This window comes from Cannabis sativa, chromosome 4, assembly GCF_029168945.1.
Source record: "Cannabis sativa cultivar Pink pepper isolate KNU-18-1 chromosome 4, ASM2916894v1, whole genome shotgun sequence".
Taxonomy (NCBI): Eukaryota; Viridiplantae; Streptophyta; class Magnoliopsida; order Rosales; family Cannabaceae; genus Cannabis; species Cannabis sativa.
The window spans coordinates 46,921,766-46,941,225 of record NC_083604.1 but is presented as its reverse complement, the minus strand read 5'-3'; the positions used below and the strand labels follow the sequence as shown (position 1 = coordinate 46,941,225).

At 35.7% G+C, this 19,460-nt stretch overlaps 2 protein-coding genes and 1 non-coding gene across 3 annotated transcripts; 2 read left to right on the top strand and 1 right to left on the bottom strand.

Annotated features, from left to right (window-relative positions):
• Nucleotides 1-11,498: 11,498 nt before the first annotated feature.
• LOC115713361 (uncharacterized) lies at nucleotides 11,499-12,791 on the bottom strand. Its single transcript, XM_030641841.2, has one exon. The coding sequence runs from the start codon at nucleotides 12,789-12,791 to the stop codon at nucleotides 11,499-11,501; it is 1,293 nt and encodes a 430-aa protein (XP_030497701.2).
• On the top strand, nucleotides 12,286-12,392 carry LOC115715447 (small nucleolar RNA R71). Its single transcript, XR_004011318.1, has one exon. It is a non-coding gene; the product is annotated as a small nucleolar RNA R71 (small nucleolar RNA).
• Nucleotides 12,792-17,132: 4,341 nt separating the features above from the next.
• Nucleotides 17,133-18,572, top strand: LOC133036959 (uncharacterized). Its single transcript, XM_061113744.1, has 2 exons — nucleotides 17,133-17,476; nucleotides 17,687-18,572. The coding sequence occupies exons 1-2, from the start codon at nucleotides 17,133-17,135 to the stop codon at nucleotides 18,570-18,572; spliced, it is 1,230 nt and encodes a 409-aa protein (XP_060969727.1).
• Nucleotides 18,573-19,460: the final 888 nt, after the last annotated feature.

The window sequence follows — 19,460 nt, the reverse complement described above, 5'->3', positions numbered from 1 at the left end:
TGGAAAGAACATAACATTTCTCCAAATGCAAGTAAACTCTGTTGTAGATTGTCATATCAGTAAAACCCAGTGTTCTGATAAATCTAGGAATACTTTATTCACATAGTCATGTTTACTTTCCACTGTGTTGACAACACAATAAACATGATCAAGTATGTGAAAAGGGGTTTGGATGAATTTATAAATCAAATAGACAAACAATTGATTAAGTGAACCAAAACATACACAAATGAATGAAAAAAATACTTATGTTACTTTATTGATATTGAATAATCTGGATTACATTGAAACAGAGTTTTATTTAGGGCATAAAACCCAACATGTATGTGTAAGTGTTTTTATTATTGATGAAAATTCTATTATATTTACAACTCTTCATAGAGTTATAATAAATAAACACTAGAAACTATTTCTATGTTTATTAATAATTGTTAATTCTAATACAATTATTAAGAATTTGTTTAATAAAAGGATCTTTTGATCTGATAGGGGTGGAGAAAAGTTAAGAAAACTATGCAGTTCAACGATCTTTTATATCTAAAGAACTCTGGATAGTATTCAACTCCACATAAACTCTATCACACTTAAAGAATCATGATCTTTACACAACCTTTTGGGGTGGATCATAATCTCTATATACTTAGGGGTGGAGGTTATCCATAGTACCCTATATGTATATTCTTAGGGGTGGAGTCCATTCCACAATTCCCTATGTAACACATATTTTCTTTAAACATGGAAGTAATATAATGAGTTAGCTGTTATCAATATAAACTCTTGATCTTGATTGTATGTTCCATTTCGTTTTACTGTTGTAAGTAAAAAGTTTGATACCTATGAAAGTTCTTTGATAAAGTTTCACACTACCTTAATTGAGTGGGAGAATTTTAAAGTTCTATACCCATCTTCATTAGGTTGATACTTGTGATAGGTACTTAAGAACACTACTGAAAAGCAAATCTAACCATTCACATGGATAGGAATAGCTTATCAGAATTATGAGAATAAGATAAAGAACTCTAGATCAGTCCATTCGAATGACTTGAACCTAGAATTCCTAATTCTCATAAAATTTTATGGTATCTTAATTTTGATTACTTTATCTCTGACATGTATTTTTCACTTCAAATACTGGTATGCTATGTTGATGACTTAGTCTTAACTTAATGATTCAGACTAATACAAAAGTCACAACTAGGTAACTCTCCAAACAATCAGAGGTTAAAAGTATTATTTAACCAGACATCTGCTATTGAGTGGGAGCTATCTGAGATGTAATCAAATAGGGAACATTAGAAGATATTCAAGAAAGATTCATGAAAGTGATCTATATGTTAGATATTAAGGAACTGTGTATCAGTTGTCCTTGTATCTCACCATCTAATTTCGAGATTTATGAGATGGTGCTTACTTTGGGGGTGGAGGAATTATTGAATAATAATTCAAGCTCTACCAGAGAAGAATTATAACTTTGTCTATTCGAAAATACCAGAAAGTTATATTGCTAAAGAAAAGTCTACACTGTATTATCTCAATTACATATTTTAAAATATGAGAGATATGTCCTCTGTTAATTCAGATGTACTCTTAAAACAGTAAAGATTTCAGTATCCCTTGATGAGTAAAGCATGTAGTAAAGGATGTTTCATAAGTGTATTTATGAACTAGTTTCCAGAAGTTTGGGTAGATTCAAATATACTACACTTGATCTGAAGATCAAGACATCAGATTGACCTATTTGCACAGTTTGTTCTATATTAGTGCAAGTCGGAGTTTGTTGGGTTTTATGCCCTAAATAAAACTCTTTACAATCTGATTAGTTATCAATATAAGAAATTTGAAGTGATAGATGTTTGCATGAATTCTACATGCTAATGGTTTAAATATGTTTATTACATTTACACACAGAATCAGTTAAATCCAGATCATATGTTTATTCACAATTACAGTATCGTCAACACAGTGGAATGTGATTGTGATCATATGAATCAAAAGACTTGGCCCCTGTTTCATCAGTGTTATTGGATTTACACTAATGTGATAATCAGCGATGATGTGTACTTACACTTGGAGTAAGTGTTATGTTCTTTCCAAGACATTAGTAAAGTATACTAGTTTCGAATGTATGGAGTATACATTGGACTTGACCGATATTGCAACTAAGTTAAGATATTACAAACTTACCGTTATATATATATTTCCAAGTCAATATCAGTAGTTGATCTTAAGATTAAAAGAATCTAAATCCTAATATGCTTAGGCTCAACTCAGGAGTGCTATATATGTTCTTTGATTTATTAGTTAAGCCTACTTTTAGGTCAGGGTGATACGTATATTTTGGGAACATGATAGTATGATTGAGTGGGAGTGCTGAACATAAATATGGAATCTATAGCTTCTACTGGTGTATAGAAGTCAAGTGATGATTCCCTTCGAGCTTAGCAAATAGAAGTAAATGGATGAGCTCTTGTTTAACTGACTAATTATTAGATCACTAAACACCATTTACAGGTAGCTAAGTGTTTTAAGGGGCAAAATACATTGAGGGGTGTGAACGGTAAAGAAATCCCATCTCGATGTAGATCATCTATATAGAGGATCTTTAAATCACAATAATATTATAACAATGGTTAAATGAGATAGCATATTGATATCGTGGAACATACAATATGCTCTATATAAGTCTGAGAGTGCAATTCTAAGTTCTAAGAGTGGATTCAACGAAGAATTAATAAGTAGGAATTTACTTCGTAAATTTGGTTCACTTATTGGAAGTTCAGCATATAGATCCATGGTCCCCATTCTAGTTGAGAACATTCTGCTTGTAAGACTCATTAATTGATTCGTGATTGATCAATTATAATTCTAAAGTTAGACTATGTCTAATTTTATGAATTTTTACTAAGCAGGGGTGAAATTGTAAAGAAAAGAGTTTCTAGGTTTATTTATTTATTAATGGACTTTATATGTCTAATTAATAATTAAATTAAATGACAATATTATTTAATAATGTATTTTAAGTATTAAATAATTAGTTTTGGCATTTAAAAGGTTAGAATTGAAAATTTGGCGTTTTTGAGAAAATAGAAATAAAATTTGATAAAACTGCAAAATCAAGTGGGTCCCACTTCTACACCTTGGCCGGCCACTTATTGAGGTTTTTCAAATTAATATTTTCATTATTTTAATGCCAAATAATTCCTATCCTAAACCTAGTAGTTGCCTATAAATAGAAAGTGATGGCTCAGTCAAATCACAAGTTTTCATAAGTTTTCACAAGCCTTTCTGACAGAATTTTCTCTCTTCAGAAAAACTGAGCCTTCCCCACTTTCTATACCTGGCTGAAACCCTCTCTAATCTTTTATCCTTCATCAATTTCGAACCCTAGTGAAAGAGTAAGTGCCCACACACAGCAAGCAGTAACTCAATCATAGATTGGAAGACTGTGAAGGATCAAACTTGAAGAAGAAGGACATTCGGGCTCAGATCTTGATATACTCTGCTACAGAAAGGATACAAGGGTTAGAGATCTAAGCGGAAGGAGACATTAATTCCGCTGCATCAATGTAAGGTTTTCTTAACTTTATATGTGTTTAATTTATCGTTTTAGAAAGTTCATATTTAGGGTGTTTAAACAACATACTTGTGAGTAGATCTAAGATCCTAGTAAAATAAACTCCAACAGAAACTAACCATCATTCTGGAAAAGAGCCCATGGGCTCCAGAAGATCTACCAATCTGTAGTCCAAAAGGACCACCCGTTCCAAGAGGGTTCAACCTGAGGGTGGCCCCGATGCTCGGACCACAAGTCCCCGGAGAATCAGGATGAATAGCCAGAAAAGAGACAACCATGAACTGATGAACGAGAAATCCCTCATGAAAATGAGAGGGATCTTGGAAGTCAACCAGGAGAACACAGATCACCCGCTAGAAATCACCAACGTTCTTCCCAAACCCATAGAGCGAGGACTCGTACGTACCCTGATAGGGGAAATACGAAAAAACTGCTCTCGGGAGGAAAGAACAGAGCGTGAAGAAGCATGTGTGACTTCGAGGTGATCCAGAACCCATAGTCCATCAACTCGAAGAGGAGAAAGTACTCAACGAGCTAATGATCGAGAAAGTATGGTGTTGCGATAATTTGCACACGCAAGTGTACGTACCGTTTCAAGTAGTAGACTCACCAGGAGTGAGGTCAATCCCACAGGGAGTGTAGTTAAGTACGTTAAAATTAAACTTTTACTTTTATTTGGTTAAATAAAAATAAAAAAAGAATTAAGAATAAAAAAAACTAGTAAGAAACAATTATTCAAGAAAATTAAAAGTTTATAAAAACTAGGGCTTCGATTTCAATTGTTTCTATTGAATATGGCCTAATATGATTATTTTTCTAATGTTAATTTCTATGCAATAGCAGGTTTACTAAGGTAATTTATAGTCTTCTCAGCTATATAAATCTCAATTACATGTAAACTTTCTACTCTCGTGATAAATTTAACATGCAACAAGCATTAAGCATAAAAACCCTATAAGCTATCTAAACCATATAGGTACTCTCATCCTATATCGAAATTCAGTTCTATTCTACTATAGTATATTTGACACTCACTTCTCAGATCTCACATCAAAATCATAGACAGTTAATTGGTGGCCAGACAATTAAAAGTAATTAAGCACAAATAAAATAGAATACATAGAAATTAGGGGGAAAATTAATCATATTAAAACCATAAACAATGTTAAACAATATCCATCTAACCCTAATTAAAGTGTTCAGCTACACATGTTTATTGAAGCATAATTTCACATATTAACTTAAGGAAAAGAGATGAAAATAGAGAAGAGAAGAAAAGAAGAATGCTGAAAACCCTGAGCAGTATGTCTCCAGTATTGCAGTTGATCTCTCTACTCTGTATCTGAACTCTCACTTTTTCCTCTCTGAGATTGCTTGCTGAAATCAACTCCCTTCTTCCCTTTATATAGGCATTGAAGGCCTAAAAAGATGGAAAAAATGCACATGTTTAAATTTCAATACGAATTTAAATTTTTGGGAAACCTCAAACGAGATATTTTTTTTCTACTGCGTTGACTGAGAGTATTTTGGTCATAACGCTCTCGATATTACTCGGAATTTGACGATTCAAGATGTTACGGAAAGATAAAAGAGAGATCTAGAACTTCGATGTTTTGACTTTTTCCAAAATCTAATCAGAAGATAGTCGAATGCAGGCTTGAAATTTTAGCTTTATTTTCTTGCACAGTTTTCTCTATTTTAAATATCATGATATTTTTATCTTTTTCCCATCTTTTTCTCTGATATTTTTCTAATCTTCTTCTATTTTAAATCTGCAAAAATAAAAGATAACAAGCGTAAAAATGCTCCAAACACGATTAAAACTAAATTAAAAATATACTAAACTTAATCTAAAATTAATACGAAAATTAACCTAACAAATTCCCCCAAACTAAGCTTTTACTCGTCCTCGAGTAAAACAATAAATAAACATTAAACAAGTCAATATCCAAAACATGAGTAATTTTCAAGTAGCTTCAATAACATGATTATGAAAAAAAATCACTTATGCATATAATCCAGAATTTCAGTTCAATTACACCCTTGACAGATTTCAATTTATTTTCATTTAGCTCATGCAACCATATAATGCAATTAACTAACAATTAAACCACTTTATGCATGCTAATTACAATCATCAATCCACTAACCCAAAATTTCATATGCTTGCAATACTTACTATTCTCCACTAATATAAATTAATGCACAACCAAGAATCAGAAGGTCTTTATAGGCTTGTAATGTTAGGCTTAGGGTAAAGGTAGTTGAAATGGTCATTGAGGCTTTAAGGCTTTAATATACCATAAGCTTCTCCAATCACGTCACCCACAATACTTTTCACACAATCCCAATACCTCTTTTTCTAATTACATGAGAGATTTTTTTTTCCCAACAAGATTGCAACACTTAATGTTTATCTTTTTTCTTTTAGATTTGACAATGATTGTCAGTTCTTTTTTTTTCTTTTTTTTTTCAAGTTGTTTCCAAATTTTTTTATATTCTCTCAATTTTCACACCTTTTCCACACACATACAACAAACTTCCCATCCAAATTCTCCCAAACTAAAGATATACTTATGGTATGATTAGGGTTAAATATTTTGGATATTCATGGGTTTATCTTTTTAGGCTCAATATATGTAACAAAGAATAGGTTAAGGCTCAAAAAGGGTAACTAGGATAAAATTACCGGGATAGTTTGAAAGGCACAATCGATCCAAAAAAAATACCTAAATCACTTTCTTAGTCATGCATAATTTATTATTTCGCCTCAAATAGCAAGCAAGCAAGTTCTAGAATTTTTCAAACAACTTTTCACATATCAAATTAGCATACATAAACCAATTCAATTACTAGAAAATTACCTAATATGATTCTATGTTCTTTTAAGTATAAAATTAAAATTAGTCAAGAATGTGATATCACCAAGCACACGAGTTTTTCAAAAAATAAATGAACTTTTCAAATCATGCTATCTACCTACTTTCAAATTGACTCATATTAAGAAAATTAACTCACACAAAAAAATTATTTTAGAAATAAAAAATTAAAATTAAAAATTTTAAATTTAAGTTCACCCCCCCCCCAAACTAAAGTGACACATTGTCCTTAATGTGATATTTAAAACTAAAGGGAAGGGAACTTACCTGAGCGCCATGTCAGTATGGCGGTGGTGGTGGTGGCGGGTAGAATCCACCTCTCGCATCCATGAGGGCCTTTGTGCCAAACGAAGAAAACTGACCTCCAATGTTGTAATTTTTAAAGCTTTCCTTAGATTGAGAGTCACCTTCATAATTCCCACACAATAGTCTTTTCATACGTCGTCGAAAAGTTCAAAAGCGTTCTTTAAACTTCCCTTTCTTCTTGTTGGTAGTTACTTCTCGATCATCCTTTACAACTTCCACTCGACAACAAGTAGGAATTTCAGTTGCGGCAAATACCTTGAAAGTCTCTTCTTCTTTTTGAACACGCAACTTTAACTTCCCCTTCTGTACATCAATTAATGCTCTTCCCGTTGCTAGGAATGGTCTTCCAAAGATGATAGGAATATTCTCATCTTCCTCCATGTCAAGTATTAAGAAATCAGCAGGGAAGATGAACTTACCAACCTTTACCAAAACATCTTCAATTATACCCCGAGGATGAGTCAAAGAACGATCTGCCAACTATAAAGTCACTGTTGTGGGCTTGGCTTCCCTTAATTTTAATCTTTTAAACATAGATAGGGGGACTAAGTTGATACTGGCTCCCAAGTCACATAAAGCTTTTGTTTGTATCGAACCCCCTATTGAGCATGGAATGTTGAAACTACTCGGATCTTTTAGCTTGGGTGGTAGTTTCTTTTGCAGGACTGCACTGCATGTTGGGTTTTATGCCCTAAATAAAACTCATTTCATATAATCAGATTTACTTATTAATAAAGATCAGAAATAACATTTTATGTTGCATGGTTCACATGATTTATTTCATGATTATAGGTATATAATGTATGAATTCCCTTTAAGTCCAGAACATATGTGTTTGTTAAAGATTATAGTGTTGTCAGCACAGTGGAATATATTCTTTATTATATGTTCAAAAGTTTATTCCCTGATTTGTCAGAACACTGGATTTAGACTGACATGGTATAATCAGCGATAGGTATTCTTACACCTTGGAAAAATGTTATGTCCTTTCCAGGACATTGGCAAAGTTTACCAGTATCGGATGTATAGAGTATACATCGGAAGGGACCGATATTGAACTTTGATTATATATATTAAAATTTACCGTAATATCTATTCAATTCAATATCACATGTTGATCCTAGATCAAATGATCTTAATCCTGATATGGTTAGGTTCAATCTCAAGAGCGTTACTCGCGTTCTTTGATTTGTTAAGTTAAGCCTACTTTTGGGTCAGGGTGATACTTACATTTTGGGAACACGGTAGTGCAATTGAGTGGGAGCGCTAACATAAATATGGAATCTATAGCTTCTATCTGGCAAATAGAAGTAAAGGATGATTTCCTTTGAGCTTAACCAAACGAAGATAAATGGTGGAGATCTCATTTCACTTAGCTGAAATATCATTTATACAGGGTTAAGTGTTTTAAGGATAAAATACATTGAAGGTGTAGCGGTAACAGTAGTGCCTTTTCAATGTAGATCATCTATATAGAGGATCATTGATCACATTAGGGTTATAACAATTGATAACTAATGACGTGTCTATATCGTGAAACATATAGAGCGTTCTATATGACTGAGAGTGCAATTCCAAGTTCTAAGTGTGGATTCAATGAGGAATTAATAAGTTAGGGAATTTACTTAGTAAATTCGATTCGACTTATTGGAAGCTCGGTTATATAGACCCATGGTCTCCATACTAGTTGAGACCGTACTGCTTGTAAGACTCAGTTAATTGATTTTAATTAATCAATTATAATTCTAAAAGTTAGACTACGTCTACTTTATGAATTCTCACTAAGTAAGGATGAAATCGTAAATAAAAGGGTTTCTAGGTTTAATTATTAATTAAGAAACTTTGTGTGTCTAATTAATAATTATTTTAAATGACAATATTATTTAATAATCTATTTTAGTTATTAAATAATTAGTTTTGGCATTTAAATGATTAGAATTAGAAAAATGGCATTTTTGGAGAAATAGAAATAAAATTGAGAAAACTGCAAAATCCAAGGTAGGCCCATTTCCCTCTATGGTCGGCCACTCCCTTTGCTTGTTTCCCAATTATTATTTTCAATTTTAATTGTCATATAATTGCTAATCAAAGCCTAGCAAAAATAGGAAAGTGGTGAATCACACTAAATAAGGCAGTTAATTGATTACACAGTAATTAAGGAAATTGTTTTATTTGGAAAGTTGTGATCTCCCTTCTCCCTATATAAAGCAACCCTTGTTCTCTTCTCATGTATGCTTATTTATGCTAAAAGCCACGAAATTGAGAGAGAAAAATAGAGAGAAATTTCGAAATCCTTGTGAGATGAGTAGTGCCCACACACATCAAGTGGTACCTCTATCATAGTATGTAAGACTATGGAATTTCTGCATCAAAGAAGAAGAAAAGAAGATCCAGGTTCAGATCTTGGTGATGCTCTGCTACAGAAAGGAATCAAGGGCTAGAGATCTGAACGGAAGGAGTCATATTATTCTACTGCACCCACTGTAAGGTTTTCTAACTTTATATGTGTTTATTTTCATTGTTTTAGAATTCATATTAGGTTTTTAATCCAACATACTTGTTAGTAAATCTAGATCATGGTAAAATAATTTCCAACACTGCACTCTTCAGTAAGTGCCACCATCTGAAATTCTTCCAACTTTCTTTTCTTAGATAGGATATCTTTCATGAACTTCAGATAAGTTGGCATCTGTTCCAAAGCCTCTATGAATGGGATGTTGATATGTAGTTTCTTGAATATTTCTAGGAATTTAAAAAACTGCTTATCCATCTTGTTCTTGTGAAGTCTTTGAGGATAAGGAATTTTGATGTGATGGTCAATGCTGATTGGAGGTGGTGTTTCTTTTTGTGGAAGACCATGTTGGAATTATTTTACCAGGATCTTAGATCTACTCACAAGTATGTTGTTTAAACACCCTAAATATGAACTTTCTAAAACGATAAATTAAACACATGTAAAGTTAAGAAAACCTTACATTGATGCAGCGGAATAAATGTCTCCTTCCACTCAGATCTCTAACCCTTGAATCCTTTCTGTAGCAGATTATAATCAAGATCTGAGCCCGAATGTCCTTCTTCTTCAAGTTTGATCCTTCACAGTCTTCCAATCTATGATTGAGTTACTGCTTGCTGTGTGTGGGCACTTACTCTTTCACTAGGGTCGAAATTGATCAAGGAGAAAAGAAGAGAGAGGGTTTCGGCCAAGGTATAGAAAGTGGGGAAGGCTCAGTTTTTCTGAAGAGAGAAATTTCTGTCAGAAAAGGTTATTGAAAACTTGTGAAAGCACTGAGCCATCACTTTCTATTTATAGCCAACTACTAGGTTTAGGTTAGGAATTATTTGGCATTAAAATAATGAAAATATTAATTTGAAAAACCTATTTAAGTGGCCGGCCATGGTGTGTTAATGGGCCTCACCTGATTTTGCAGTTTTATCAAATTTTATCTCTATTTTCTCAAAAACGCCAATTTTCCAATTCTAACCTTTTAAATGCCAAAACTAATTATTTAATAACTAAAATAGATTATTAAATAATATTGTCATTTAATTTAATTATTAATTAGACATATAAAGTCCATTCATAAATAAATAAACCTAGAAACTCTTTTCTTTACAATTTCACCCCTGCTTAGTGAAAATTCATGAAATTAGACATAGTCTAACTTTAGAATTATAATTGATCAATCACGAATCAATTAATGAGTCTTCCAAGCAGAATGTTCTCAACTAGAATGGGGACCATGGATCTATATGTTGAGCTTCCAATAAGTGAACCAAATTTACCAAGTAAATTCCTACTTATTAATTCTTCGTTGAATCCACTCTTAGAACTTAGAATTGCACTCTCAGACTTATATAGAGCATATTGTATGTTCCACGATATCAATATACTATCTCATTTAACCATTGTTATAATCTTATTGTGATTTAAAGATCCTCTATATAGATGATCTACATCGAGATGGGATTTCTTTACCGTTCTCACCCCTCAATGTATTTTGCCCCTTAAAACACTTAGCTACCTGTAAATGGTGTTTAGTGATCTAATAATTAGTCAGTTAAACAAGAGCTCATCCATTTACTTCTATTTGCTAAGCTCGAAGGGAATCATCACTTGACTTCTATACACCAGTAGAAGCTATAGATTCCATATTTATGTTCAGCACTCCCACTCAATCATACTATAATGTTCCCAAAATATACGTATCACCCTGACCCAAAAGTAGGCTTAACTAATAAATCAAAGAACATGAATAGCACTCTTGAGTTGAGCCCAAGCATATCAGGATTTAGATTCTTTTAATCTTAAGATCAACTACTGATATTGACTTGGAAAGATATGTATAACGGTAAGTTTGTAATATCTTAACTTAGTTGCAATATCGGTCCAGTCCAATGTATACTCCATACATTCGAAACTAGTATACTTTACTAATGTCCTGGAAAGAACATAACACTTACTCCAAGTGTAAGTACACATCATCGCTGATTATCACATTAGTGTAAATCCAATAACACTGATGAAACAGGGACCAAAACTTTTGATTCATATGATCACAATCACATTCCACTGTGTTGACGATACTGTAATTGTGAATAAACATATGATCTGGATTTAACTGATTTTGTGTGTATGAATGTAATAAACATATTAAACCATTAGCATGTAAAATTCATGCAAACATCAATCACTTCAAATTTCTTATATTGATAACTAATCAGATTGTAAAGAGTTTTATTTAGGGCATAAAACCCAACAGACCATCAGTAGTCTTCTTCTTCTTTTGTGTTGGTGCTATCTCTACTTCATCTTCCTCCTTTGACTTGTCTTTGTTTGGCCCATCATAGGTCTTACCACTTCTCAAGGTAATTGCATTACAATTCTCCTTTGGATTGACTTCAGTAGTGCTAGGCAAGTTACCTTGAGTCCTGTTAGTGTTTTGAGAAGCCAACTGCTCCACTTTGTTTTCCAAGACCTTAATGGATGACTTAATCTCTGTCATGAATTGTATCAACATGTCTAATTGAGGATTAGACCCTACACTAGAGTCCTGTTGTTGTTGATGTTGGCTTTGCTGAGGATAAAACCCTTGTTGTTGCTGATTAGGAAATTGCTTCTGGAAGTTCTGCTGACGACCATAATTATTCTGATAGTTTCCAATGGCGTGGGCTTGCTCCATTGGCAAACTGTCGACATCTATAGGCCAGGTGTCAGTAGTATGAGGTCCTCCACACAACTTGCAGACAACTTGAGCTTGTTTGGCTTGTGCAGTCACCAACTTTGTTAATGCCTCCACTTGGGCTGTCAACTTGGTTATTGCATCAACTTCTTGCATACCTTCAACCTTTCTGGTTGGGTCTCTCTCTGTTGACCAATGTTGATTAGTTATGGCCTTCTTTTGAAGTACTTCAAAGGCCTCATTAGCACTTTTCCTCATGAAAGCTCCACCAGCGGCAGCATCTATCAGTGTTCGGGTGTTGTTCAGTAATCCAGTATAGAAGTTATGCACTTGTAACCACTTTTCAATCTCATGGTTTGGGCACTTCCTCAATAAGTCCTTGAATCTCTCCCAGGCTTCGTAAAGAGATTCGTCATCATGTTGGGTGAAGTTGTTGATGTCAGCTCTCAGCTTGGCAATCTTCGCAGGAGGAAAGAATTTGGACAGGAATTTCAGGGCCAATTCCTCCCAAGTGTTGATTGAGTGAGTTGGTAAAGAAACTAACCAACTTTTGGCTCGCTCCCTTAGTGAGAATGGGAAAAACCTTAATCTAATGGCGTCATCGCTAACTACATTCACCTTGAATGTCTGACACAACTCTTTGAAGTTGGCGAGGTGCATATTTGGGTCTTCTGATGGCAGTCCCCCAAACTGGACTGAAGATTGGACCATCCGCAGTATGGCTGGATTGATTTCAAAATTGTTGGCATCGATGGCAGGTGGTCTTATACAAGATCTAGCCCCTGTCAAGTCAGGAAGAAAATAATCCCTCATGCTACGGTCATTGTTGCCATTATTGGCGTTGTCAGCCATGACTTTGTTCAATCTCTACTGCCGCTCTTTCCAATCTCTTCCTTCTTCTGTTCTTTTTACAAGTCTTCTCTATTTCAAGTAATCTCACGATTGCACCTTGACTTAAACCTGAAAAAGATAAGATTCTAAAACAAACAGGATTAGTACTATAATAGAAAAGAAAAACTAAATTAGAATAAAATTTAATTTTTAATTATATTAACTAACACTCCCCGGCAACGACGCCAAAAACTTGTTGCGATAATTTGCACACGCAAGTGTACGTACCGTTTCAAGTAGTAGACTCACCAGGAGTGAGGTCGATCCCACAGGGAGTGTAGTTAAGTACGTTAAAATTAAACTTTTACTTCTATTTGTTTAAATAAAAATAAAGAAAGAATTAAGAATAAAAAAAAAACTAGTAAGAAACAATTATTCAAGAAAATTAAAAGTTAATAAAAACTAGGGCTTCGATTTCAATTTTTTCTATTGAATATGGCCTAATATGATTATTTTCCTAATGTTAATTTCTATGCAATAGCAGGTTTACTAACGTAATTTATAGTCTTCTCATATATATAAATCTCAATTACATGTAAACTTTCTACTCTCGTGATAAATTTAACATGCAACGGGCATTAAGCATAAAAATCCTATAAGCTATCTAAACCATATAGGTACTATCGTCCTATATCGAAATTCAGTTCTATTCTACTATAGCATATTTGACACTCACTTCTCAAATCTCGCATCAAAATCATAGACAGTTAATTGGTGGCCAGACAATTAAAAGTAATTAAGCACAAATAAAATAGAATACATAAAAATTAGGGGGAAAATTAATCATATTAAAACCATAAACAATGTTAAACAATATCCATCTAACCCTAATTAAAGTGTTTAGCTACACATGTTCATTGAAGCATAATTACACATATTAACTTAAAGAAAAGAGATGAAAATAGAAAAGAGAAGAAAAGAAGAATGCTGAAAACCCTGAGCAGTATGTCTCCAGTATTGCAGTTGATCTCTCTACTCTGTATCTGAACTCTCACTTTTTTCTCTCTGAGAGTACTTGTTGAAATCAACTCCCTTCTTCCCTTTCTATAGGCATTGAAGGCCTAAAAAGATGGAAAAAACTCACATGTTTAAATTTTAATTCGAATTTAAATTTTTGGGAAACCTCAAACGAGATATTTTTTTCTGCTACGTCAACTGATAGTATTTTGATCATAACTCTCTCGATATTGCTCAGAATTGGACGATTCAAGATGTTCCGGAAAGAGAAAAGAGAGATCTAGAACTTTCGTGCTTTGAATTTTTCCAAAATCTAATCAGAAGATAGTGGAATTCAGGATTGAAGTTTCAGCTTTATTTTCTTGCACAGTTTTCTCTATTTTAAATATCATGATATTTTTATCTTTTTCCCATCTTTTTCTCTAATATTTTTCTAATCTTCTTCTACTTTAAATCTGCAAAAATAAAAGATAACAAGCGTGAAAATGCTCCAAACACGATTAAAACTAAATTAAAAATATACTAAACTAAATCTAAAATTAATACGAAAATTAACCTAACATATGGGAACTAGTAAATTTGCGAGCCACTCAAAGACAAAGTCTATGAGTAGGATGCAATCTATGAGTAAGAAGAGATCTGCCAACAATTACTCCCAACAAGATCTGCGAGAGCACTTGAATCGAAAGAAACCTGACCTTCACCAACAGCTTCGTCCAAAGCAAGAGGATCCAATCCAATTCGGGATAAACGAGCTAGAGGACAAGTTTAGGAGATATCAAGTGGGGGAATTAGGGAAATTATCTGGATACGACTCTGACGAGGAGCTTAAGTCGTATCACCCATATATTATGAATACCCCTTTTCCTTCGGGATTCAAAAATTTGCATGTCTCGTCCTATGACAGAACCACGGATCTGGTCTCGCATTTGAATAACTTTAACACGATAATGCGAGCGAGTAACATGACAAACAAGCTGTATTTTGTTCCCCACCTCGCTTGTTGGAGCAGCGAGTAGCTGGTTTAACAAGTTTACTCGTCATTCAATAACTTCCTGGGAGCAGTTGTCCAAGGATTTTAAGAAGCAATTTCAGGCCACTAGGGATAGGCACCCCGAAGTGGCCTCGCTAACCAATATAAAGCAGCAGCCTAGCGAAACGCTTAAGGCATACTTAAGTGGTTTTAGCACGGCTACTACTAGGGTTAGAAATTTGGATGACAGCACGCAACTTACAGCCCTTCAGGCGGGGATCTCCACTGATCCATTAACAACCGGGGGCAAATTGTGGGATGATTTACAAGGACGTCCGGTAAGAAGCATCACTAAGTTCAACAAGAGGGCTCAGGTGTTTGTCTGGAAGGAAGAAGCTCGAAAGGAAATGAACTTGTTGAAAACAAGCTCAGGAGGTAAACCCAGCAATGTTTCTACAAGGACTCCTTCCACGAGAATTAATAACTCGGGGACTTTTGGTCCAAAAATAAAGGACAGAATTAGGGAGCCGTCAAATGATAGAAAGAAACAAAAGAAACATGACAAATACGTGCCAGTGTATACTACTTACACTGAGCTTAATGAAACTCGGGAAAATATTTACCTCGCACATGAGCAGAAGGTAGCCTTCGGCAAACCCGAGCCTATGAGGAATTCAAGGAGCAAAAGAGATCCTAACAAATATTGTAAATTCCATAAAGATATTGGGCATACGATCGACGAATGTCGCCAATTGAAAGATGAGATAAAGAGTCTCATTGCTCGAGGCCATTTTAAAGAGTATGTGAAAAGATAGGGCCAGGGATACAACTAGCCCAGTCAGCCTAATAACCCAAACAACTAGGGGTTACAACCTATTCCTGTGGAAGGAGAGGACATCCTGGTTATTTTAGGAGGGCCGCATATCGTAGGGGAAAGCAATAACGCCTAGATAAGATATGTGAAGGAGATAAAGAACGAGTAGTCGATCTTTCCCCTAGGACCTTCCAAGAAGGTGAAAACTGAGGAACCCCCCATTACATTCACAGAGGAAGACGAGAAGAACGTGAGATACCCTCACGTCGATCCGTTGGTCATAACCATTCAACTCGCCATTAAGAGGATCAAGAGAGTGTTAATAGACAATGGGAGCTCGGTAAATATCATTTATAAGGAGACTCTAAAGAAAATGGGGCTCGAAAAGGCAAAATTAAGGCCTTATATGGTGAATCTTTACGAATTCACCGGAGATAGCATCGCTAGCCTTGGCATAATTAAGCTCGCATTAACTTTAAGCGAGGCACCTTTAACTGTTACTGTTATGCAATACTTCTTGGTTGTCGACCTGCCTCGGCTTACAACATATTATTGGGTCGTCCAGCACTGATCGGACTAGGGCAGTTAGTTTGATCAAGCACCTATCTTTAAAATTCCAAACACCAGATGGCGTGGGAGTGGTGCGTGGTGACCAGATGTTGGCTCGCGATTGCTATCAGATAGAGTTGCAGCATAGAAAGGCCGGTCATAAGTTAATGACAATCTTGGTAGGAGAAAATGAGAAAAAAGATGAAGATCATAATCCCCGAGTTCAAGATGAAAGAAACCTGCTAAAACCAATTGAAGAATTGGAAGAGGCTATTCTCGACCCAGGAAATCCCACCAAATGTGTGTACATTGGGAAGAACCTTGACGAGCAGCTCAAATAGCAATTAATAAGCTTTTTGAAGGCGAACCAGGATCAATTCGCCTGGAGTCATGGGGATATGATAGGGATCGACCCTAAGATTATCTGTCATCACTTACATGTTGATCCAAACTACCCGACAAAGAGATAAAAAAGGAGGCCCCTGGATTCCAAGAGGCAAGGGGCACTAAAACAGGAAATTGACAAGTTGTTAGTCAACGATTTTTTACGCGAGGTGTTTTATCCCTCGTGGATAGCCAATTATGTTCTCGTCCTCAAACCTAACAGAACTTGGAGAACTTGTATTGACTTCTTCGATCTGAATAAGACGTGCCAAAAAGACTCTTTTCCACTTCCTAAGATCGACCAGTTAGTGGATGCAACTGCTAGGCAGGAGCTTATGTCATTTATGGATGCATATTCTGGATATAACCAAATAAAAATGCACGTCCCAGATCAAGAACATACAAGCTTCGTAACCAACATGGGACTCTATTGTTACAAATTCATGTCATTCGGGCTGAAGAACGCTGGCGCAACGTATCAGCGACTAGTAAACAAAATGTTTGGAAGCCAAATAGGACAAAACATGGAGGTTTACATCGATGATATGTTGGTGAAATCGATAAAGAGTAAGGATCATACCTCAGACCTAGTGGAATGCTTTAAAATATTAAAAAAAAGTATAACATGAAGCTAAACCCGAAAAAATGTTCCTTTGGAGTCTCCTCGAGAAAGTTTTTGGGATTCATAGTTAACGCGAGGGGTATTGAGGCAAATCCTGAAAAAATCAAGGCATTAATAGACATGCCGTCCCCGACAAAGCCTAAGGAAGTACAGGCCCTGACAAGTAGAATGGCGGCACTTCACAGATTCATTTCAAAGTCAATTGATAAGTGTGTGCCATTCTTCAACACATTGCGAGGCAACAAAAAGTTCGAGTGGACAAAAGAGTGCGAAGAGGCCTTTCAGAGCATAAAAAGGCATCTCGCAACGCCTCCAGTTTTGGTGAAACCAATTAGTGCAGCTATAGTGTGGGAAGAGGACAAGCACTAGCAACCTATTTACTACGTAAGTAAAAGGTTACTAGGGGCAGAATCTGGATATCCCCCTCTCGAAAAACTCGCGTTATGCCTAGTCCATGAGTCTCAGAAACTACGACCATACTTTCAAGCTCACCCCATAAAAGTGTTAACCGATCAGCCCTTAAGACAAGTTTTATCAAAACCAGATGCTTCTGAAAGATTGATAAAATGGTCGATTGAGCTGGGGCGATTCGACATAACATACAATCCTCGAACATCCATCAAGGGCCAAGCTTTAGCTGACTTCTTCATAGAAGGTATAACTCTAGAAGAAATCCCACCTGATCAGGGAGACACGGAAACCTGGAAGTTATTTGTGGATGGTGCATCCAACGAACAGGGTTCGGGTGCAGGGGTAATATTAATACTGCCGGAAGGCTTTAAGTTTCACTATGCTCTGAGGTTCCAATTTGACGCATCTAATAACGAGGCTGAATATGAAGCCTTGATTGCCGGCTTAAAGATAGCAGATGCCTTGAAAGTCAAAAATCTCATTTGTCATAGTGATTTACAGCTGATTATGAACCAGGTCCTTGGGGAATACCAGGCCAAAGGCTTAAAAATGGCAAAGTATTTAGAGAAAGTTTGGAAGAACTTGGAAAGATTCGATTACTTTAAAATCGAACAAATTTCGAGAGAACGAAACTCTAACACCAATGCATTAGCAAAGCTGGCCTCGCAGAATGACTTGGATGAACTAAATTTGGTTCCGGTAGAGACGCTGAGCGAGCCAAGTATATGTGAAACTGAAGACGTCGAGATGATAGATAGGTCTCCAACATGGATGACGCCTATTACCAATTATTTACTCGACGAGCAACTTCTAAATGGAAAAAACAAGGTGCAAAAGCTATTGTATTTAGTGCCTCGCTACACAATGATCGAAGGTAAACTGTATAGAAGAGGGTATTCAATGCCCTTACTTTGGTGTGTTCTACCCACAGAAGCAAACGAAATCATTAGAGAAATTCATGAAGGCTTCTGTGGGGATCATGCCAGTTGGCAAAGTCTGTGTAAAAAGATCATTAGACAAGGATATTACTAGCCAACGATCAATAAGGACACACATGAGTTTGTCAAGAAATGTGATAAGTGTCAGAGGTTTTCACATATACCTCGCATACTGCCAACAGAACTTAGAATGCTGATATCGCCCTACCCCTTTGCTATATGGGGGATCGATCTAATTGGGGCATTACCCACTGGGCGAGGTGGAGCTAAGTATGCGGTAGTAGCAGTCGACTTCTTCACTAAATGGACGGAGGACGAGCCCCTCGTCTCCATAACCTGCAAGAAAGTCCTTGAATTTTTCGTCAACAACATTATCTGTAGGTTTGGAATTCCCATGAAGATAGTATTCGATAATGGAACCCAATTTCATGGCGACTTGTTCACTGAATTCTACGAGAGGAATAGAATTATCAAAAGTTTTTCATCAGTATCCAGGTCTCAGGCAAATGGACAAGTAGAAGCCGTCAATAAAACCCTAAAGGATACTATCAAGAGGAAGTTAGACACTGCCAAAGGCAAATGGGTTGATGAGCTACCTCAGGTACTCTGGGCCCACAGAACTACCGAGAATACAGCCACGAGAGACACTCCTTTGTCGCTAACATTTGGCTCGAAAGCAATGCTGCCTGTTGAAGTGAACGTATCGACTCATAGAAGAGAGTTTTATAATTAAGAAGAAAACCATTAACTTTTAAAATTGCCCTTGGATCTACTTGAGGAAAAACGAGCTGAGTCGTGAATCACCAACACCGCATACCAACACTGAGTCACAAGATACTTCAACAAAAAAGTCCAGAAAAGACTACTCAATGTTGGAGACTTGGTGTTAAGACGAGTCTTTACAAATACGAGAGATGCATCAGCAGGAGTGTTCAACCCGAACTAGGAGGGTCCATATGTCATCGAAGCAGTAGTTGGAGTC